General features: G+C 37.7%; 2 protein-coding genes across 4 annotated transcripts in view; both read right to left on the minus strand.

The window, feature by feature from the left end:
• The window catches only part of LOC126354113 (tyrosine decarboxylase-like), a 233,506-nt gene extending 224,914 nt beyond the window's left edge, over nt 1-8,592 (minus strand). The window contains exons 1-2 of one of the 2 annotated variants that reach the window (XM_050003506.1): nt 8,359-8,580; nt 6,487-6,556 (exon numbers count right to left, since the gene is read on the minus strand). In XM_050003506.1, the coding sequence (XP_049859463.1) occupies nt 6,487-6,556; nt 8,359-8,364 (76 nt within the window). In that variant the 5' untranslated portion in view covers nt 8,365-8,580. Of the gene's footprint in view, nt 1-6,486; nt 6,557-8,358 lie in introns of both variants that reach the window. The other variant, XM_050003507.1, reaches the window with a different exon arrangement.
• A 12,089-nt stretch (nt 8,593-20,681) lies between these two features.
• Nucleotides 20,682-24,554, minus strand: part of LOC126354115 (tyrosine decarboxylase-like) — a 193,229-nt gene continuing 189,356 nt past the window's right edge. Inside the window, exon 9 of one of the 2 annotated variants that reach the window (XM_050003508.1) lies at nt 20,682-21,125. In XM_050003508.1, coding sequence (XP_049859465.1) covers nt 20,824-21,125 — 302 coding nt within the window. In that variant the 3' untranslated portion in view covers nt 20,682-20,823. The remainder of the gene's footprint in view (nt 21,126-24,554) is intronic. The other variant, XM_050003509.1, reaches the window with a different exon arrangement.

A 24,554-nucleotide genomic window follows, 5' to 3' on the forward strand; every position in this document is an offset into this window, starting at 1 on the left:
AAGATTTGTTTGATCAAAGTTCCAAATACTGTAAGCAAATTTGGGTCTAACTCGACAGCTCCAGAATAAGTAATATATTAGCAGTCCTTGCTGAATGCACTTTATTGTGTCATTTCAAAAAGAATGATGCCCACTCTGTTCCAGGAAATTTTTTGTTAAAACGAGGAATAGTTTTACCAGTGCAGTTCAACGTAGGCTTTGATAGTACATCTCAGATCAAAAGATGCCAACGGGAAGCCAGAACTTAACAAGGCTACTGAATGGGAAGAAACTGCTGTGTTCTTCCTCATCTAATAAAGCTGTTATGCCAACATTCTTTGAAGTGGTTTTGCCTTTAATTCGCAAGCAAATGGTATTTCTGTGGATTCCATACCTGCAAGTATATCAGTATGTGTCAGTAAATCAAACCAATTATACACATATTTCGTCAAAAATCACAAGACTAATATCTCTTGGGCTTCTCTGAGGACTTCATGAGTAGCTACCAACATCGCTGCTTCAGTGCAATTATGGTAACATCCGTAACACGGCGTCCTTTTATATGTATGAACCATGTTTCCACTGCGTAGTTCCTTTAAGGGGAGATTTAACATAAGTCATAAGGTCTGAAAATAAAATTCTGTAGACTGGAGCGAAATTATGACAGTTTTAAGGGCAGATTGTATAAAGTATATAATCTTATATTAAGATAGAAAATGATGTCAGATCAAGCTGAACCTGGAAACCTGCACTGTACAAACGATAATCCCAAATCATATCGCTGCGAAGTCGATCTAATTTGACTGGCGAAAATTCGTGGTTCAGAGTCAGCTTAATCTATAATCGTGTTATAGTGTAGTGGCATTATAGTTCATCGCTTTTGTTCTTAGCAGATATCAATTGAAAAAAATGCTCGAAATACTTTTTTTCGATCTGAAAGGTTAGGTTAAGGAAATTACCGGCCACAGTGTGTTCATAATAATCAGTCTCATAACAGCTCTAAGTAATTTATGCCGTTAGTTCAAAGGCATTTTATAGACACTAGCAGCAGAGTAAGAAAGGAAAATTCGAAATATTTGCGGTGAACTGTTAAGTATGGAAATTTTGACAGCAGCCAATAACGAATAAACATCTCTTATATATGTTCTCTCTTGGCTCGAATGGCACTAACTATGCAATTCGTATTAAATTTTTAACTTCCGAACTATCCTTAAACTGCAATGACAATTCCACATTCGTTGATCAATAGAACATATGAAAGCACATCGAAATAAAGTACCACGTTACCATGTGTTCCAAAAACTCGTCTAATTTCTCGCGTCCGTGTGGCCAAATGACGAACATCTCAATGGCATCAACAGTAATATACAGTTCACCATGGAGGTGGAAAAAGATAATGCATTGAACTTCCTCGACGTCCTTGTCCACCGTAAACGAAATGGGTGCCTTGGCCACAGCGTCTACAGAAAACCCACACACAGAGACCTGTACCTGCACGCTACCAGCCACCATCATCCAGCACGGAAGCGCACAGTATTGCAAACATTGGTGCATCGTGCAAGAATAATATCAGACGAAGACAACCTGCCCCACGAACTGAACCACTTACGCAAGGTTTTCAGGAAGAACGGCTATAGCACCCATAAAGTGAAAGAAGTGATTTCTGGGAAGTATCAGAATAAGACCAGCGACGAATAGCAGGAAAAGAAACTTGCTTTGCTGCCATTCTGTGGCTCTGTGTCGGGCAAAATAAGCCGCCTGTTGAAAAGAGACAAGATCAAATCGATCTTCAGGCCTCCAACGAAAATCCGTCAATTAATGAGACCAGTTTAAAACACTCTAGGTCTCAGAACACCTGGAGTTTACGAAATGCCTTGTGAGTGTGGCCAGAAGTACATCGGGCAAACAGGGCGCACTGTGGAACAACGCAGGAAAGAACATGAGAGGTATTATCGCCTACGCTGTCCAGAGAAATCTGCGTTAGCTGAGCATGCATTAGAAAACGGTCACCACATAAAATTTGACGATACCTCTGTCGTGGCTCGCACTAACGGCTTCTTGGACAGTTTAATACAGGAAGCTATTAAAATAAAAATTACCACAAACACCCTGAATAGAGACGGTGGTTTACAGCTCATCGCTGCGTGGGATCCAGTGATCGCGCGGTTGAAGAGGGCACATCGAACATGCCCATATATGGCAATGGCACGGGCACCAGTGACGTCACAGCCGGCAGCTAACGTATATAAGGGCGCACCAACAGCCCACTGGCAGTCATAACACTTGACAATGGCCAAGGAGTGCTTGGCCGAAAGCTCCAACCAATTGACGTGGTTGGAAACCCGAGAACATTTTATTCAATGTTATCGCCGCAAGCTCTGCATTCATACAGTTTATTCTTTATACCACTATTCGTATCCTGTTTCCATAATTTGTTTCGATGGATCAGAGGTTGTGTTGTAGACTTCAGTGCTGATAACATGTTCAAACCCACGCAAATTCTCGGGATTTTTTTCCATTTATTACTACTTTTTCTATTTTATTGCTCGAAAGATAATTATAACAATATTACCATGCCATCCATACCATTGAAATCGTACCATACTCTCCATTTTGCGAGCATTCTGGACCACTGTTAGGCAGAATTCTGGGTGCAACAACCATAGTCAATGTGAATTACGCTGTTTCCTTTCGTTTATTTTACAGACATCTGAGTATTCAGATGAGTCCACAGAGGATGATGACGATGAGATCTAATGAGCTCCCTGAAGTTTCGATGACAAAGTAGACGTACTCTTGGAGTTAAATAACACAAGTCTAAAAGCTGAGGTATCATTTGGAGCAAAGTACTGTAGAGCAGTTGGAACTAAGGCTCAGAGACAGTCTGATGGAACCAACCAAAAGAAACCGGAACTGACTGACTGCAATGTGCATGTTGCTGTTAACCTTAAGATTTTATGCCACAGGAACCTTTCAAATAGTGGTTGGTGATCTGCTTAAAGTAGATGTAGAAACAGCCTGCAGAGTTGTCTGGAAGGTATTGGCCTGCACTGCCTCATTGCAAAATGAATTAACCGAAATACCAGTTGATGAAAATGGTCTTAGGAACAACCAGCTTGATTTTTATCAAATTTCGGATTTTCCTGGTGATTTAGGCGCTACTGATTGCGCCCGTAACCCCATCAAATCACCTGGTGGCGAAAATAATGAGGGACTTACAAATCGTCGAGGGTGGTTTTCTTTCAACATACAAGCGGTCTCAGACGCTAGGCTGCAATGCTTAAATATCGTGGTTAACTGGCCCGATCTGCCCATGACAGCAACATTTTCGAAATTCACGCATAAATGCTCAGCTGGAAACTGGAGAAATTCCGGAAGGCATACTTCTGGCAGACTGGCTACCAGCGTTGCAGGTATTTCTTAAAGTCGGTACTTCGTTACAAAAAGGCGACTGAGTGAATCTATAATCGTGCCACAAGAAAACCAGATCAGCAATTGAAAGAATGTCTGGAGCAGTAAAATGACGATTTCCTTGTTTGAGTTTAGGACTCAGAGGAAAAGTAAATCCTGCAGCAGTTATATTAGTTGCATCATTTTTCTTACACAATGTGGTGGAAGGGAAGGTGCCGAAACTGATGACACTGTGTTTGCCAAAGTGTCTGCAGAATATGTAGCCAACAGGGGTCACAATGCAGTGAGGGCGGAATTTATTAATAATGTAGTTATGTAAAAAAGCTAAAAATTGGAAAAAATGTACAAAATGTCAGTTTGAGAGCCAGATTTTCTTTTTCTTTATTTTAGTTCTAGTTACTTCTCTGTCTCTTGATTATTGAATTCTGAATCAAAACTAGAACACCATGAATAATTTTATAAACTACCTTTTACGCAACAAATTCTCCTTAAAACATTGATCAGAGCGTATTAAAATGTATACAAAAACCGTATATAACTTCAGGATGAAAACCTGTCCATGAAGAAATTTCAGTACGCTACAAACCAAGAGGAAACGAAGATAGCAGTCAAAAAGCAATGAGTAGCGATATTTATTAACAAGGTATTTATACAAAATTGGAAGAAATTTACAATGCGCCAGATTAAAAGAGTGATTCTTTTTCATTTCTTTTAGTTCCACTTCTTTAATTTCTTTATCTTTTTTGAGGTTTCCATTCTTTCATGTCGCACATATACAGTCGCGATATCACTGCTGTGAAGATTGTTACCGTGTGACAGTTGGCTCTACACTAATGCCCCAAGCGACGAGAAAGCAGATGTAAAATTAAACGCTCTTTTTAATTGTTTTTCTAGCTAAGCAGCGAAATTGTTATTACATTTTTCCGCTTCAAGTAAAAGTAAATTATCAAGAGATGTGAATGATCATGAAATAATGTAAAAGCAGCTGCATCTCCATGATTTAGTGACGTAAGCTACAACTAAGTAATGAAGAAATACTTTCGAATATAAGTATAATCGCAACTTTCTCTGTTGAAAACAAGAAAGTATAAACAAATATTTCATGCATGAGAAGACTATATTTCTTTTGTTGTCTGTTCTTATGATGACAGGCACTTTCTTTGACACATAACAACTTTGTAGGGAGCCCCATATTTCACGCAGCCTTACTCTTCACACGACGTTGTAATACATAAATATTTTTGTAAATATGATTACCTTCGTTTCAAAAGCGAATGTTTTGAGAATTCTTGTCGTTTGCGGCGCAGACGCAGCAACAATTCTGGAATTGGTTTCTTCTGTGTTGGGGAACAGTTATATCGTCTTTGTTCTGTTATTATCACATCTGTGTGATTTTTTCTTCAGCTACAGTTGTGGTACCTTATTACTACGGTAAATAATGTATGCTTTCCACACACGGTTCTTATGTTCTTTCTAAGTGTGATAAAGACAACGTCCCTTTTTTGAGTAGGTATACGACGCCTTTTAGCAAAAGGTCAGGTCTTCTGCTGTTCATTAGCGATTTTTTCTTCTTGAAGAACACGAGATCCTCCAGTTAGTATCTGTAGGTTACAAGAAAATCGTTAATAAACTGTCGTGTAATGTAGCAGTTCACACCTTCTAGAGTCGTTAGGAAACCTAAGAAAGAAAAAGTGGTGTCTCCTTCTGTTGTTGCTGCAATTTATTGTGCAATAGACGCTCCCCTTTGTAAAAACCATTCTGCAGGCCAATATAAACAATTATGATCGGCCTTCGCTTTCACAATCTCGACGAACTTAGTGGTACTTCCTGGCCTCTTGACGCGCTGTTGCGTTCTTACACTATGTGATCAAAAGTATCCAGACACCCCCAAAAGTATACGTTTTTCATATTAGGTGCATTGTACTGCCACCTACTGCCAGGCATCCATATCAGCGACCTCAGTAGTCATTAGACATCGTGAGAGAGCAGAATGGGGCGCTCCTTGGAACTCAAGGACTTTGAACGTGGTCAGGTGATTGAGTGTCACTTGTGTCATACATCTGTACGAGAGATTTCCACTCATAAACATCCCTAGGTCCACTGTTTCCGATGTGATAGTGAAGTGGAAACATGAAGGGACAAGTACAGCACAAAACCGTACAGGCTGACCTCATCTGTTGATTGACAGATTCCACCAACATTTGAAGAGGATCATAATGCGTAATATGCAGACATCTATCCAGACCATCACACAGGAATTCCAAACTGCAAACATCAGGATCCACTGCAAGTACTATGACAGATGGTCAAGTGGCTGTTCGTAAGCCACACATCACGCTGGTAAATGACAAACGACGCCTCGCTTGGTGTAAGGAGCGTAAACATTGGACGACTGAACAATGGAAAAACGTTGTGTGGAGTGGCGAATCATGGTACACAATGTGGCGATCCTATGGCAGGGTGTGGATATGGCGAATGCCTGGTGAATGTCGTCTGCCAGCGTGTGTAGTGTCAACAGTAAAATTTGGAGGCAGTGGTGTTTTAAGCACCTTCTTGTTTCCCACTGTTGAAGAGCAATTTGGGGATTGTGACTGTGTCTTTCAACATATTCGAGCACCTGTTCATAATGCACGGCCTGTGGCAGAGTGGTTACACGACAGTAACATCCCTGTAATGGACTAGCCTGCACAGAGTCCTGATGTGAATCCTACAGGACACCTTTGGGATGTTTTGGAACGCCGACTTCATGCCAGGCCTCACTATCCTACATCGATACCTCTCCTCAGTGCAGCACTTCGTGAAAAATGGCCTGCCATTCTCCAAGAAAACTTCAGAGGACCTGATTGAACGTATGCCTGCGAGAATGGAAGCTATCAAGTGTGGGCCAACACTGCATTGAATTCCAGCATTACCGATGGCGGGCGCCACGAACTTATAAGTAATTTTCAGCCAGGTGTCCGGATACTTTTGATCACATAGTGTATGTTAAGACTGTTCCATGTTCTGCAAAAAAGCACTGTACTTAGATTTTATGTTCACACTCGAGGCAGTCTAATCTTTTCTTGTAAAATTGGTATTTATTAAAGAGAACATTACCTGTTCTTCTGCATTTGGGACGAGAGTCTGACACCATAACAGAATCCCGTCTTGACTGTTGCGCATCTATCTGCAATTAGAGATTATTTTCAGTGCAAAATACACGATATTATTTTGCGACAGTAAAGTTAGTACATTGTTTTGGTGCATTACAGTTCTCTTCAGCTCAACAAAAACATTTTCACCTTCTTTTCCATTTTCATTGTCATTAACAAGAGCAATATTTCCATTTGAAGTTACAGCTGTCTCCTAGTTTACTAATGTTGTGACTGAACTGCAACCTATGTTCTGTGAATCTGAGTCAGAACGTGAACGTAATGAATAACATTATTATCTTTTACGCAGAAAATGTGCTTCATAAGAATTTATGCAGTCGCATCAATGTTTACAAACCCATGCACATAACTTCAGGATGAAAATCTGCATCATCATTGTACGCGTTGGAAATAGGAGAAAATGGTGGCTTCAGTGCTACAATTAACTTTCGTCCAATTTCTCTGACAGCAGGACTTACGGAATTACCGCGTTCAGTTCCGCACATTTCAACCTTACGGAATTACCGCGTTCAGTTCCGCACATTTCAACCTTGAAAGGTTTTGACACTATTTTGCACTAGTTTACACACCACATACATAGAAAATGAAATGCAATAATTAGAAAGTTCGTCTTGAAATTATATCTTGTTATGTGCAGATGATTTCTAACTCCTTTTCTTAACATTTTCGTAGGACATTTTCAAACTCTTCCTAATCAGGTCCTGTTCCAATGTTATGAGAATTAAAGTCAACCGTAACTTCTCTCCATGCCTTTACCTTGTTGGCCACAGTGACTTTATCCACTTTTTGTCCGCTCAATTAATTATATCTTTATACTGGCCCAATACAATTTTCTTTAATTGAAAAATGTTCGGATTTCACTGCTTTTCCTGTTTACCTGCTTCCATCTTTACAGCACGACACCTTCGATAATAAATAGTGTGTATGTACTATGTACGATAATTATCTGCGATAGAAGTGCAATAACCGTCTCGATAGCTGATTTCAGTCGTGTTGCCAAGGATGTTCGTGCTGCCTTAAATCAAATCTGAACCTACTGCTGTGGATCCAAGTTTAGCTTTATACAATAGAGCTGAATCTGAACATTGTTAAATTTTTGATCCAATGTCAAATTTGATCTATAGTCATCAATGTTTACACGATCGGCCATATAGTGTCACAATTTCACCCTCCCCATTTTCGGTTTCCGGAAAAATACTAATTATCTCTGCACAGTGAAAGAAAAAAGATACTGATCACACACGCATACTGTGAATAAATCATACTTAAAATTGTCTCCTTTCCTATTTGGCGATATCTCTAACCCATAGGGATCTTCAGAGTAGACAAATGCAATTTAGGTGGCAAAGAATAAGGTAGCAACATCCAAAACCTTTCTTTCACCATGGAGGATCGATAGACATCGAAAACTGCTGATTCGAGAATGAAATCAGCAAGAATCGTGGTGAAAAATCGAATAAGGTTAAAAAAAAGGGCGGTGTCACAATTTCACTCAACTAGTCACAATTTCACCTCAATTTACGGCGTCTAAATACATCGAGTCACTATTACAGTACCGGTCCGTGATGGATATTCACTTAAATTAATTATTGTTCCGACTGTATGGTATTGTGCGAGTTGGCAAAAGTCGACATCCATAAATGTCAACGCAGCAATAGTTTTCTACTCAGTATATTTTCTGGCAAAACTGCAGAACCGTGGCGTACAGTGCTGCATGGATCGGAGACGTTAAAAGTTCGTATGTACAAAATCCAAACAGAACGAAATTCATTATTTTAGCAACCAATAAATACGAACTTCGGGGAATATCACTTACCTTCATCAGTATAAGCCTTCCTAAGTCTCCTGCCACTAACGCGTTGCATATTGAATTGATTCTGTTGCTACTTCCAAGATTTTGACATAAATGGCATCACTCAAAAATTTTGTGCTGAGTTTATTTAACATGCATTGATTTTTAGTATACAACGTTAACAAAAGATAAACACTGAAATCAATGATATGTTCCCCTAATCGTCATTTGTTTCCTATGAAGAGTACTGAAAGATATTACGAAATTAGAAAATTATAACTGTAACAGAAAAAGTTATATATATATATATATATATATATATATATATATATATATATATATATATATATATATATATATAGTCTGCCAGTATGTAATGTAAAACTTTTCATCGTCTGAAAGATTCTTAAATTCCTATAAAGATTATTTTGTGCATATCATTTATAGTATATTTTGCAGTTTTTCTTAGCAAATTACTCAGTTCGCTTCTGGCGTATATTCCAAAGAACCAAGCACAAACAAAAGTAAATTAAGACAAAAAAGAAAAGGGTGTTGCTAAACTTTTTAATGAGAGGTTTCATTGAATTTAAGCGTCAGAAGATTCACCAACGATTGAAAGCTATTGGTGTAGATATGTGGTCACCATGAGTCAGTCTTTTCGATACTTTAGGCTGAAAATCGGCACCTCTGCCACACAGACACTTTTGCATCAACTGTGGCTGTCACGAGTAGCCCACCAGTTCTCAGAAGAAACGGACCACCGTTGGATATTTGTGTCAGCTTTCCTGTTAGAACAGTTGTTGTGTAAACTGAAAAAAGATACTCAGTCGATTCGTAGCATAAATTTGGAAAGCGCACAAGACAGCAGTTAACACTGAGAATAAGAGTGAGTAATAGAAGCAAATGTTTCTGTTGGTTTTATAGGGTGAATTACACCTAAACACGAGTAAATGCTAATATATATGTAACTCGGATCTTTTCAGGGGAGAGAGGAACAGATATAGGCTAAAAACTTGAATGGCTTTCAGTATGGGTTGTTTCCGCTCGTTGCCAAATTTAGGTAGGAGCAATGCAGCGCACCATTATAGCACCGTTATTGGTACATACCACAGATAACACAGACTGCATGATGTCATGTTACTGAACCCAACTAGATGTTGGTTTCAGTGAAATGACGTCACGCAGTCTGTGTTATCTATGGTCTATACCAATAACGGTGCTAAGTCACGTTCTTGGGGTACGAAGCCTAGTATTTAATTACGCATTTATAGCGGACAATTTATGACATTTTTAGTGTAGATAAAATGTTATGCTCTTTATGAAAAGCAGAAGTAATGACGTCTACATATGCTCAGATAAGTCTTGTTTTGTATCCTGCAGAGTGGATAAACTGACGAAGAATTCAGTTGTGAAAGTAAACTACTTTAAAATACTTGCAGAGAAATTCCCATGAGTGGAAAGTTAGAATCTATATTGATCCTTAGACGTAAAACTCGATGAAAGACTAACGTTCTAAAATGACAAAACGCCATTATCTAACTCACTACATGAATTCTCTAAAATCTTTTCTAATAAATTATGTCCATTGTTTTGGTTTCTGCACTGGATTAAGCAAAAGTCATAAAATGTAAACGTTTATTATTTGGAAAGATGGTCATTATAAATTTAAACGGATTGCATTTCTCACATATTTTGGAGGAATCCTCCGAAAACCAATGCTGCATGCGAAATCGATAATTCACCTTCTGCTGCCATGGAAGTGGTGAATTAAAACTGACAGAAGCAGGTATTCAGCAAATAACTGTAATTCTGTTGTTTGTGAAAGAACTGTCAAACGTTTCAAATGGCCACATGAAATGACGATAACCATCGCATTAATATTAGGACTTTATGAAAAATTAGGTTAACTGTAATAGTGCATGACGTATAATAGGAATATGACAACCCATTTTATTGCTAAAAATCTGTGCCTGATTTCATATATAAATGAGAAAACAGCTCCACCTTGTATAGTGGACAACGACAGTCATTTGGCTTGCCGCAACGACTTTACTTGCTGCTCACAGCATCCACCAAAAAAGTGCCAAGTTCTCTAGTCCAGTTAGTCTTGAACAGCACAGAATTATCCAAAGCATATGCTGAAGAATGATTTAAAATAAACTTTCAGTATGATAGGCCCACAGCATAGCCTATGTCCACCTCCATTAGCTGAGTGGTCAGCACGGCTGAATGCCACGGAAGGGCCCAGGTTCGATTCCCGGCTGGGGTAGAAGATTTTCTGGGCTCAGGGACTGGGTGTTGTGTTGTCCTCATCAACATTTCATCCCCATCTCAGTCGTGCAAGTCGCCTAACGTGGTGTTTAATGCAATAAGTACTTGCCCTCGGCAGCCGAACTTCCCCAAATGGGGGACTCCTGGCCAACAATGCCGTGTGCTCATTTCATTTCAGCATAACCTATGACTGACAGAAAAGATGCAATATCATTGATATGGTTACAACAGAAGATTGTAGAGCATTGGGAGGGGTGGAGCCAGTCTGATATGTTCTGGGTGGAACTTGTCTTTAGCAGGTGATTTCTTGCATTTGAGCCAAGCAACACCTATCTGAAACTCCTTAGTAGCCACAGCATGCAGCTCATGGCAAGTTGACAACTGAGAAATTACTTCTATTGCTTTAGGGCTGATTTTAACTATATGTGAATAGAGCTGGAGAATTTTCTACCTAACATTGCAATTCTCAGTTACAGTCTGTGATGACTATTCCATTGCTCTCCATAAGTAGATCAGTCTTCTTAGGAATGGGCCCTATGTAAATTTTGATATCTGAATACACACTGCCAAAGTTCCCAGCGTCTGAGAGTGTCAACGTCCTGTCCTGTCCAGAAAAAAGTGTAAATTTTCTTTCTTATTGAGTCTTCATCTGAAAGTCTGATTTTTTGCAAAGGCTGTTACAGCAACATTAAGCATGACTAATTCCAGGACAATGACGGCTCTTTACCATAAATCCTAAGAGCTTTCACAGATGTTGGGGAAACCTTGCGTATGCTAGTAATCCGTATTCCCAAGCGAAACAATCTATACCAAGGACGGGTCAGTACCTAGTTAAACTGGGGCTACCCAGCTTGTGTGGTAACTGGTCAATGGACCTATGATGGGCCCTCAGACTCTGTCGGTAGCAAGCCCTGGCATTTTTACAGACTTATAACCATTAAACTACCGCTACCTGTGTTAGCTACACACGATTGCAGATAGGCAGAGTATCCTCTCTTTGGATACTGCATCGCCTGGGATGCATTTTAGGTGCTAGCAAGCTTGCCCAGTGCCTCTCGGCCTTGCTAATTGGTTCCAGAAAATACACAACAATGAAGATGTATTGCCATGAGGAATTGAAGTTGCTGAAGTGTCGAGCATAAGTAAAAGTGATGTCATACAAATTCCAAATGAAGTTTCAAATTCATTAGTTACGGAGATAGATTTTTCTAGTGGTACCAATAATTGCAGTCAGGAGTCGAAATCAACAATGAAATAAAGAGAAGATTTCGAAGAAGATAAAGCATTTGTCAGTTAAAGAAAAGAAGATCTTAGCATTTGTTTTATTGGAGCATGCAGATCTTAACCGAGAACATTCAAATTTACCTATCACTCATCTGGTTCAACATCATATACCTACACCAAGCGAGGTGGTGTGTGGCTAGCACACTGCTCTCACATTCGGGAGGACGACGATTCAATCCCGTGTCTGGCCATCCTGATTTAGTTTTTCTGTGATTTCCATAAATCGCTCCAGGCAAATGCTTTGATTGTTCTTTTGAAAGGGCATGGCCAACTTCCTTCCCCGTCTTTCCCTAATCCGATGAGACCTTTGACCTCACTGTCTGGTCTCCTTCCCCAAACAACCCAATCCCATCATATACATACTGCAAATGCAGCAGCAATCACTCAGAGAATACCATTCAGTCAGAGAGAGCTAGTAGAAGGAATGCTTAGAGAACAAATGGAAGCCAAAATTATAGAGCCAAGAGATCTTGCAGGTCCACCATGGTGTGCATCCAGTTGTCATTGTTAAGAAGAAATATGTTTCCAGAAAACCACATACCCTGAATCAAGTACCTACACCAGCTACTTATCTCATACGAAACCTGGTACAAACCCTGGATTACTCGGGCACATCTTGACTTTTTTCAGTTTGTGATCTAACAAGCAGATGTCATCAGGTGACAGTGTATCCAGATGCAAAATTAAGTGAATTACCTTGGACAGCTTATAACTAGTAAAGCCGTTTGTTCTGTGCCAAAATTAATTGAAGCTGTCAAGATTTTAGTGGAACCACAGGTTTTAAAGGGATTACAATCATTCTTGGGATTAGCAAATTCTTATGCAACTTTCCGGTTATGCAAATATAGCATGCCCAATGGCATAGATACTGAAAAAGGAAACTACATTCAACTGGTCAACAGAATGCAAGAAGGAAATGGAAGTACTTAAAACTGCCCTGACCACAGCTCCAGTGTTAGCTTATCCAGATCTCAGCAAGCCCTTCATTATTTCTACAGATGCTTCAAATTTTGCTGTTGGTACTATTTTGTCTCAATAAATTGATGGCCATGAACATCCAGATAACTAAACAAAGCAGAATGCAATCATACTACAACGGAGAAGTATCTTTGTGCTTTGGTTTTTTGTATAACACATAAGAGAAATATTTTGACAGAAAGAGAATTCGCTGTGATCATACACCATGCTGCACTGAAACGGCTATTGAGCTTAAGGACCCAAGTTCCAGACTAACAAGGTGGGTTTTGAGACTGAGTGAGTTTCGCTTTAAAGTTGTTCATCGACCTGGTAAACTACATGTAAATACTGATGCGATGAGCTGAAAGGAAAGTTTCTGTGTTACAATAAGTTGCAAGGACGAGTTAAAAGCAGCTCAGGAGGAGGATCCACAATGCAAAATATGGAAAAATCCTCAACATTTTATCGAAATAGGTGGGTTGCTGTACAAGATCACTAGTAAAGGAAACCACCTAGTTATTCCGGAAAGCATGAGAGAGCAAATAGTGATGGAACAATATGATTCTTTATTATCTGGAAGCTGTGGTAAGCGAGCAACAAACATTAAAATAGCTGAGTTATACTGTTGGCCAAGATGTAAAGTTGACGTTTCTGGGTTTGTTTCACAGTGTGATTCCTGCAACAGACAGGATAATTCGGGGAAAACTAAGGCACCGTTACAAGGAATGCCAGACACTAGTGACAGACACATGGACTTGATGTCATTGGATCTTTGCTTAGACTAAAGATGGGAATAAATACATATTGACCATGTTAGATAATTTCTCCAGATATCTTCTCATGCTACCAATACCTGATCAGAGCGCTGAGACTGTTACTAAGGTTTTTGTAAAAGATTGAATTCTAAAGTTTGGTTCATCTTCAAGCATAATAAGTGACCAAGGATTAAATTTAACGAGTGAATTGCTTAGACAGACTTGTAAGCTAATGCAAATAAAGCAATTAAGAACTACACCAGTGCACCCAGAAGGAAATGGACACGCTGACGGAGTTCACAGAACAATTATTAAGATGCCTAGCCACTACATAAGTAGCTAGCATGACAGTTGGGATGTGTGTGTTCCACACATCATGAGCACTTACAATGTGAAAATATGCATGTCTACTGGCCTAAGTCCATACAAAATTCTATATAAAAGGAGGTTACATTCACCCTTGGACTTTGCATGATGAACTATATATATATATATTCGCACATGAAAACAAATTAAAGGCAGTCTGATCTGTCGTAAAATCATGATGAGAACTAACAGCAAAGTTATCTCCAAAATTAAGGTGGGAAATAAAACTATAACGAACCCTTCTCTGATTTCAGAATCTTTTAACAATTTTTATAAGTGTATCAAAATTAGTTGCAGATGTAGATGGTTATACTGAAAAAGTACCGTACAATTAGGTCAGAAGGCGGAAGGATGCTTTAAAAAATTTTTAAAAATTTTAGCCAAAGATGTAGAGAATTCTATATTACACCTAAAAAACCAAAATTCCGCAGGGTGGGATGGCATACCTACTAAAGTAGTTAAATCAGCTGCTCAATAATCAATAAATCACTCAAAGAAGGCCGCTTTCCAGACGCCCTGGAGCATGTAGAGGTAAAACCTTTGTTCAAAAAAGGCTCAAGAGAAGATATGGGGAACCTACAGCCCAGTCTCTACTCTCCCAAATGTCTCAAAAATATCTGAAAAGTGGTAGTAACCCAAAACAAATAATTTATAGAAAAATCAAACATACTCTCAGATAATCAATACAGCATTCATAAAGGCAAAAACACGAGAGGCGCCATAAATCAGTTTGTGAAAAAAAATTGTTCTGTGACCTCACAAAAGCATTTCATTGGGTAAACCATAGATTGCTCTTGTATAAAATGGAAAAATACGGAATTGGAGGTCATGTTTTAGAGTGGTTCATGTCATACCTCACAAAGAGAAAACGAAGAGTGGTTATATCATCAAGCATTTCTTCTCTGAATGGATGATTATTTCACAAGGCGTTCCACAAGGCTGAATTCGGAGTCCAATTTTATTCTTACTTTACATAACTGACTTACCACTAAACATAAATTCACACTCAGTTTTATTCACTGATGATACGTCTGCCCTCATCGAAAGCAATCACTCAGAACAAATTCCCTCAACTGTCACAAATCTACAAGATAGTTTAGAAAATGGATTCCAACTAAATGGGTTAAAATTGAATATTGGAAAAACACATTTACTACATTTAAAGCTAAAAACTCTAAGAGAAATGAAATTCATATTACTTGCAGAAATCAGGAACTGAAAGAAACCGATTGTGTTAAATTTTTAGGAATACATTTCGACCAAAATTTACCCTGGTCTTCAGTTGTAGAATACTTAGCAAAAGTTAAACAGCCTGACCTTTGCTATGAAGATTTTGTCATATTCAATTAGTATGGAGATAAGAAAAGTTGTGTATCACAGCTATTTTGAAGCTGTTTAAGGTATGGCATTATCTTTTGGGGCACTACAAGCAAAATCATTAGAATATTAAAATTACAAAAATCAATTGTTAGAAATATGTGTAATGCAAGTCCAAAAGAATCTTGTCACCCAGTGTTAAGAAATCTAAAAATATTAAGTGCCCCCAGTTTGTACATCTATAAACTGATTATTTTAGTATACAGTAACCCTATGTTATTCACAGACAACAATTTTAATCGTCAATACAGCACTAGCAACAAGACAAACTGCATGCTTCCTACTCACAGATTAAAGTTATATGCACAGACCGCAGAATATATGGGCATGAAAATCTACAACATGGTAAAAAAGAAGTAAATAAACAGCATGGAGCTAGGGCAACTGAACCCAAAGCTGCACAAGTTATTAGTGGAGAAGTGTCATTACTCCGTAGAAGAATTTATGAATAATGATGTGAAAGTCTGAGCAAGGAAACATCACCTGTAAATTAAGCTTAGAAGTTTTGTGTCAAATAAATGACTGTAAAAATAGGTTTACTACATAAACACTGTTGTTATATATTAATTAGTAATACATGAAAACTGGAGTGTTGATATATTGTTTTTGTAATGCTGTATATACAAATTGTAATTGTAATGTAAATGTAATGTTGATGAGTCCCCAGTACATCAGATCTGTTGTTTGACTTTGTATGTTATGGGATAATAAAAATTCTGATTCAGACTGCTAGAATGAGCAATGAATATGTAAAGGAATTAGTGTGTAAGCTAAAGGACGCATGGAAGGGAGTCAAATGGCAAAATCATCAATCTTTTTTGCAGCAAGCAAAACAACACGATCGCCAAGCAGTTGCACTGAAGTACTGAGTCAGAGAGCTTGTCTACCTGAGTAATGTAGTGTTAAAGAAGAGTCAGGTCAAAAGTTTAAAAAGTTTTGGAAGGGACCATATCCAATCTTGGAGGTAATGCCACCAGTCACTCTTAAGTTTTCGTCTGATTGTCATTCATGTCAACTTTGTAAAGCCATTTCTGGGTAGATGTCCTGTAGCATCACGAGACTATGACGAGGAGTGACTTAGGGGCCGGACAGGTGTTCCTGAATCCATGACACAAGCAGCGTGAGGTCACAGTCTAGACTTTGAAGCCAAGTTGTCACTATACACCAAATAATCCAGTCCCAGAAACCCCTACAATCTTTCTAGAAATATGTAATGTGAGTGAATGTAAAACAAGTGTTTATTTCTCAGCCATGAGCATATTTGAACGTGTTGTGCAAATATAGATTAAAGCTATTGCAATAAGGTTGCAAGTATAAGTGAATCTTACTCCACAGGTTACCACAAGAGACAAATTTGTATTATATTCATAGTTTAACTCTAATGTTTAGAAATAATTCATCATGTTTATGGTAATTCTAATTTTTGCTATGATCATGTGTTCTGTTAATGCTATAGTGGTAGTGCTACAGACAACTGGCGTTTTGTTTGAACCGTGATCAGACATGGTAGTTTCAACAAATAATGCTAAGCTTGCACTTAAATACAATTTGAGTGAGATTCAACAAAATTCAATTCTATTAATAAAATAAATTGATTTGATGCATTCAGTCAAAGATAATGTTATGGTTTTGGAAATGGGAACATCTTGGTATAAAAATTACCACAAAATGCAGGTAGATTCTATATTTACTAATTATGAAAAAGAGATTAACTGTTTTTTAAACCTTTTGCCACACAAAATTTTGATTAGGTACAAATGTGCTTGATTTGATTTTGGAGGAAGTGTCCTTTGTACTGTATTTGGCAGTTTAACAAGCCCAGATCTATGGGACGTTAAAGACAAAATTGTAGCCCATGAACAACAATCCAGTATGAATTCGATTAAACTGTCTAATGAAGTAACTGTATTAAGGAATATCCAACCTCATAAACAACTTACAGTGCTTCTGAAACTGATCCAAAGACTAGGCCACTACTTGGAATAGCTCCCTAACTGCACGTCTTGTGAAGCCTTTACTTTTTCATAGCATGAAGTCTCAGTGACCTAAGTGAAAGCTATTTTCGAGGATCATGCACATGATGTACACTACTCAGCTCTTTCCACATTTGTTCACACTGTAAACAATATGACTGCCAGGTCCAGTTTGACAGTCACATGCCTTATACAGGTAGACATTTTCCTTACTAACACCATCTCAGTGATGCATCACAGTAATCATCAAACACAATAACAGCCTGACACAGTGGTAACATGATGAATCAAAACAATGGAGACGATAGTGTTTTCAATGAAGTCATACCATTGAAAGAATCAAATGGTACATTAATCAGTGTATAAATCCAAATGTTAAGTGGTAACTATTTGGATACATACTTTCACATATATGAATTATTGTTACATAGGTGTTATATCAATGGTTTTCAGTCAAGACTTTCCACTACAGAGATGTTGCCCAAGTTAATTCCAACAGCTGACTAATTGGATGTGAAGGCAAAGATTTTCACAGCTAGGTTGAACATAGATGCCTCATTGTTGCCACAATGTCCAAGGTTTATTACATGCAAACTGACACAGATGTAACAGATGTGATGCTTAAGCATAGGCAGAGGTGTCATCACAGTTACAAGTAGTCTGTGAAAGCTAGTCATGTTGGCCACTGATGCATTGTGTATATGGATGGTGTTAACCCCTACAGTGTCAAGTAAGGCCTGAAGACGGTGCACTAAAGTGCTGAAACTGGTAGCTACACAATAAGTGACATCATGACAGCTGTAGGTGTCTCATTTTCTTACAGATTTTGACATAGGTTTTGGCTGCAAACCTTTGGACCACATGCTGAGGATTTTGCGTAGGGTTCAACTATTTAAAGACTAGCGTATAAAGATATGTATTGATTCTTGGAAATTACATGATTGTTTGAAAAATGGCGAGGTTCAATATTGTTAATCCAAATGGATTATATACCAAGGTAGTAATGTGATTTGTGAAATAACATAGGAATTCTGAAATTACAAAAGTTAATAGGACCATTTTAAGCATCCAGATCAGGAATGCCCTATCTTTTATTATGATTGCCATTTTGGAATTTTTTTAGATTGTAATAAATTATGCCAAGTCTTAATTATCAATTTAATCAACTAGTAAAGTATTTCACATTGTTCCTAAAATTATGCTAGTAAAATGTAATGTCAAAGTTTGTAATCCAACAACCATAGAGGCAAAATCTATAATGGAAAATTAGAATGGGCCTGACCTTTATATTAATTATTCTGAAACTTAATCAGTTTTGTGAAAACCAAAATATGTTGCTGAAAAGTTGTAATTCCAGCCTTTTCTATGTGGATTAGCTTACCAGAAATTTCACATGAAAATTGTAGTATTACTTTCAGTTATGACTAACTTTTCATTATCCACATCCATAATTGCCGTGCAGGGTAGCCTGGTTTGGTTCCTGATGTTGCTAGTGATTTTACTTTGGTGAGAGGGATGGGATGGATTGCACTCATGAGACCAACTGAGGAATTGCTTGACTGAGTAGCAGTGGTTCCAAGATCAAGAACCCCCCCCCCCCCCCCCCAATGACTGGGAGAGCTGTGTGCTGACCACCTACCTCTACATACCACATCCAATGACACCACTGGCAGAGGATTACAACGCAGTTGGTCAGGACCAATTGGCCCATTTAGGGCCAGAAAGTTTAAATTTACCTTACCTTACCTTAACTTCTATGTACATTACAAGAATCAGCATCTTGTATAATGAATCAAAGTGTGGGAAAAGCTTAGCTATGTTTTTGAATATCTGAGCATCTACCACATGTTTACTACTTAGAGAATGCAAAAATTCAGAACAGCAAGTAAAGCCAAGAAATTAATTACTATCAGGAGTTGAAGTCATAAGAGATGGAGTAGTGCCAACTTACTATGTCTCAACACCCTTTGCTCACATAATACTAATGGCTTCAATCTCTGCTATTCCCATGACCCACACCCCCACCTCAACCATGCCCTGGGACCTAAATTTCACCCATACTACATCCTACATTATTCCACACAGACTCCCCTTCCGCTGTTCTGATATCCCTGCCCAATCCACTTCTGTGTGTCATTGACATTGAATGCTGCACAATTCAGCTTGTGTACATTTTGCATCCTTCTGTGTGTGACCTATAGCCCATAAAAGGACCTATTTGAATGCTGGCAAATTTTCAGTGTTGTTTAGGTACTGTCAACAACTCAAGAGCTTCTCTATCCAGTGAGTTGTTACCTTGTTTCCAAAACTAGTTACTAGAACTTTCCATTACAATATCAGAAACCATATAATTTGGAAAGCTGATAAATATAATTTCATCTGGAAGATGATGATTCAAACCCAAATTTAGGCATTCCTTGACTTCCCTAAATCACTTCAGGCAAATGCCAAGATGGTTCCCTTGGAAGGGTGTGACCAATATCTATCCCCATCCTTCTGTGGACTGAGCTTGTGCTCCATCTCTAATGGCCTCATTTGTGACAGGGCATTAAACACTAACCTCCTCCTCCCTTATCCTTGGTATACTTTTGTAAAAAGAAATTTCATGGAGGCCACTCTGTACACAGTTGTGACTGGGACTGTGCCTGTAACTGTGTATCTGACCTTGTTCTTTGGTTGTCTTATGTCTGAAAAGAAAATGAAAGAAAAAATCTGAGGCAGTGTTGTCAGATTAATTGGAACTAAAAATCCCACATCCAGAGAATTCTGCTCCAAATGAGTACTAAACAAGACTTTTTTAAAAATAAAGTTAACATATTCACCTCTTGCATGTAGTGGGGAGATTTGGTTATTTGACCAAGTAAATCATCTACTAAATGGCTGCATTAAATTTTGGATGTGCATATGCATAAGAATCTTTCAGCTCACTCTAAAGTTGGTTGAATGGTATATGTCCAAAATATTAGAAGAAACAATTGAATTAATGCAGCTGCACACCTTAAATTTAATGGAGCAGTTATAGCATCATGAACACATGAAGTTGCACCATCTGAACTAATTTTCTTAAATTTTTTAAATTATGTTACATTTTGATGGAGTGGGAAAGCCAAGCAATAGTGTATTGTATGAATGTATGGCACCATGACCATACTGTTTCAGTTGCTGCATGTATTCACAACACCAGGAATAAGAAAAAAAGTGTCCACAGAAGCAAGGATAACTATTTTTTTAACCATTAAGAAATACCTGATTTTGGCGGGATTCTTGTGGCATACAACATGGTGTCCAGTCATCTCAGAAAAGGTAACAGTTTACCATGTATCTGTTTGATAAATCAATCTACTCAAAAAGAAAAAAACAAACAGAGGTTGTTTTGATGTTTATATTTATGAGATTTTTGCGGCATTATTTACAGTAACAGTTTAAAATTACTTCAATGTTACATTTGAGAGGGGCACAAAACTTGGTTAAAAATTTTTGACACTGAACTACTGCCATTAGACACTTCATGGTGCAATACTATCACGTTTGTCATTTATAAGTCCAGCAACATCAACCATCTTCACAATGTTTTCATTACTTAGTGGCACCAAAACTGGTATATGACAATCATGGAGTGATGGCTGCTCTGCTTGCTGCCTGTAATCTGACAGTGGAACAGTCCTAGTATGGGCATATTTACCCACTAAGTTTGTCAGGGTTTTACGTTCCTTAGAGTCCAGTTTCCTTACACCTGGATAATCTTCCTGGTTTTTAATGTGCATCTCCATATGTGTGGTACTGTCTTGTATGAATGTCCAAGCACTAACTGGGGGAGAAAGAAGAAGTTTTAAATGACAAATGTAGCACACATTTGGTTAGCAAAAACAAAGCAATGCTTGTAAGCTATATCCAAGTTATACTGTACCTAAAATATTATGATATTAGATCTTTTGAGAAGAAAATAAATATGTCTTTTTAGTTAAAAGTGAAAATGTGGGTGTTCAACAGCTATAATAAAGTGATGAGACAAAACATTATGACTACCTGCTAATAGTCTGTCTGTTTGTCCATTAAATACAATACAGCAGTTACTGGCATAGGTCAAACAGTTTGAGTAAATTACAGATCAATTGGCTGTGGACAAGAAGCTGTCGCCTTATAATATCCCAGATGTGGTCTGTCATGTGCAGATAACATGAATTTGGTGACTAGGACATAAGGGTGAGTTCATTATAATGTTTCTCAAACCACTGTAGCAAGATCTCAGCACTGTCGCTTGTCTGGATGTTTTATATCCATGCATGACCACTGACCTGGTATAACAATAAACATGGTTGGTCCAAACAGGAAACTTGTTTCCTTCAATTTACAAACCAATCCCTATGATCCCATGCCCAATGAAATCATAACTGACAATCTCACTGAGTCAAAACTGGAACATGTCAGAATCTTCTTGTGTGGAGCCCCATGTTCAACAATGTGTGCTGAACAGTGCACTCTGAAACATTTGTACATGCACCACCATCATTTCCTTTGTTTCAGCTCCATGAGGGATCTCTGCCTATCCTGAACATGGAGCAAAGCTAGCCTCCAACTTCCACATGCTGTGATGAGGCATGGATGTCCAATACCTGGTCTCCTGCTCATGATTTCATCTTGTTTCAGCCACTTTCTATTGATTCTCATGAAAGTAACTTCTGAACAGCTCATCAGATTTGGTGTTTTCAAGATGTTTGCTTCCAGACACCAGCCCATAACAATCTGCCCTTTGTCAAAGTTGCTTATCTCAGTGGAGTTCCACACTTGCAGCTAATATCAACACTATAATATTCCTCATTTGCCCCTGCACCACTAATAGACTTTATGTACTGCTTCATACACCCATAATGGCACCAAGCAGCATTCAGTCTCTTGGTCACCACTCATCATAATGTTTTGGCTCATCAGTGTATATCGATTTCAAGTTTAAAAATTTTATGTTCTACAGAAGTCCCCAGTAGAACCTGATTATTTGTCAGATAATTTGTAGTACAGATAAGTTTATTAAGAAAAACTTTGTATTGTGGTTACATAATAATGCTGAAGTTGTACATTCTCCTTCATGCAGCTACTAATTTTTACTCAACGAAAACAGAAAATGTTCATTCACGACTCACAAATCGTTTATAATTTTACTGCTTCAGTTCTCAAATGACAATGTCTACAGTTATTATATTCACAGTCAATGTTTTCTATAAAATTTTCTTGTAAAATTCTTTGTGTACCATGGAAGTAAAATCCTTGTGTTAGTGAGTAGCCCAGAAACAGTTAGTTTAACAAATCTTTAAAAATAAAGAAAAATAAAAAGTAATCTTACAGCATAGTAGTGCAGCACTGAATTGAAACATCATAATGTATAGTTCTATAACACACAGATGACATCAGTGCTTTGTGAATGGGCTGTGTAACACAGAAGGCAGTAATAATAAAAAAATGTGCTCTGTTTGTTTGAGGGGAACATGTAAAAAACTGGCTAGTTGTACATTTTCAAGTACTGCTGTTTCTGTGCAATTTTAATAATTACTTCTAAATAAACATAATGACTCCAATATAGTTGTAATGACAGATGGCTCCATTCTGTATTTGGATGAATGTGAAATAAGTGTACATATTGACATTTTCATTATTTCTTATAATTCAACTGATAAACATTGAAAATTTGTTGTTTGAGCAATAATGTTGGAAGTTCTAGAGTAAGAATTGGCTAATTCTGGATCATAGACAGAAATATCAATCTGGCAGTAGTATGAATAGCATAAATGTTTAGCTATGCTACTGTGTGGTGCATTTTTATTACCTTCCTATGCCTACTAATAATGTTGCTGTTTTTTACATTTTATTTGTCTTTGTCTTGTCTTGTTTGGAAGGAAACTAGTGATGACCCTATATTTCTTCTTACAAACTCCAATCAGTCATGTACTTCCTGTGTTATTTATGTTGTTTCAGTTATTTCTCATTCATCCTTAAGCATATAAAAGCAACCAAAAGCATGACTGCGAGTACAAATGCACTTATATGTAAAAATATATACAAATGTTATCAAAAAGATAAGGTAATATATGTATATTTATAGGCCAGTACATTTTCTTATCAAAATACAATTTGTCCACGAAAAATTGTGTTACATATTCATTACAACCACTATATAAATGAAAGAACACTAGTCATCTGGAGGCCACTTTTCAAATCCTTCTATTGAGTAAAATGTTTTTCCTATGACATATTTTTTGTGTGATGTGTCTGTTTTTATGCTGGATACATGTTAAATAACTGTAAACTCATATCTGCGTAATGACCTTGAGTTTACTCTGAAACTGGCAACTGAAGTATTAGTATATTGTTTTTGTATGTATCATTTTGGTGAACAGACTGCCTACATCTATACTCTGCAAATCACTGTGAAATGCATGGCAGGGGGTACATCCCACTGTACCAGTTATTAGAGTTTTCTCCTTTTCCATTCATGCATGGAGAATGGGAAGAATGTAGAGTACTCATGGAGTCTTCATTTAAAGCCGGTTCTTGAAACTTTGTAAGTAGGTTTTCACAGGATAATTTACAAAAATCTTCAAGAGTCTGCCAATGCAGTTTCTTCACTACATCTCTGGTACTCTCACAAGGATAAAACAAAACTGTGAGCATTCATGCTGCCCTTCTCTGTATATGTTCAATCTCCTCTGATAGTCCTGTGTGGTACAGTTCTGCACACTTGAGTAATATTCTAGGATGGGTCACACAAGTGATTTGTAACCAATCTCCTTCATAGACTGAGTAACCTAGAGTCTAGCCACTGCTTGGCTCACATAGACTCTATGGTCTACACATTTTTTAAAATCAAATTTGTATGTTGTTATGTCTATTACTGATGTGTAAATCTCCACTCTAGAAAGAGTAAACAACTCTTTATATGGCTGTCAGTCTTTGCATAATTAACTTGTTCCAATTGGTTTAATTTAATTTTACATACTGAGTTAAGAAAGAAAGAGACAAATCAGCCAAGTGGTTCTGTAGACATTAGTACCTGTTTTACACCTGGTACTGAATCTCAAATGGATATTGCTGAACATGGAATCACATTTAAACATGGTATCTATTTTGTGATTAATAATGACTACTTTGCATATTATTTACAATAAAAATAATTTTATAAACATATATTAGGCCTATTGAAAAATTAGTTTATTAAAGATCTTTTCTTTTTCGGTGCACTGCTGAC

Source organism: Schistocerca gregaria, chromosome 3 (assembly GCF_023897955.1).
Source record: "Schistocerca gregaria isolate iqSchGreg1 chromosome 3, iqSchGreg1.2, whole genome shotgun sequence".
Taxonomy (NCBI): domain Eukaryota; kingdom Metazoa; phylum Arthropoda; class Insecta; order Orthoptera; family Acrididae; genus Schistocerca; species Schistocerca gregaria.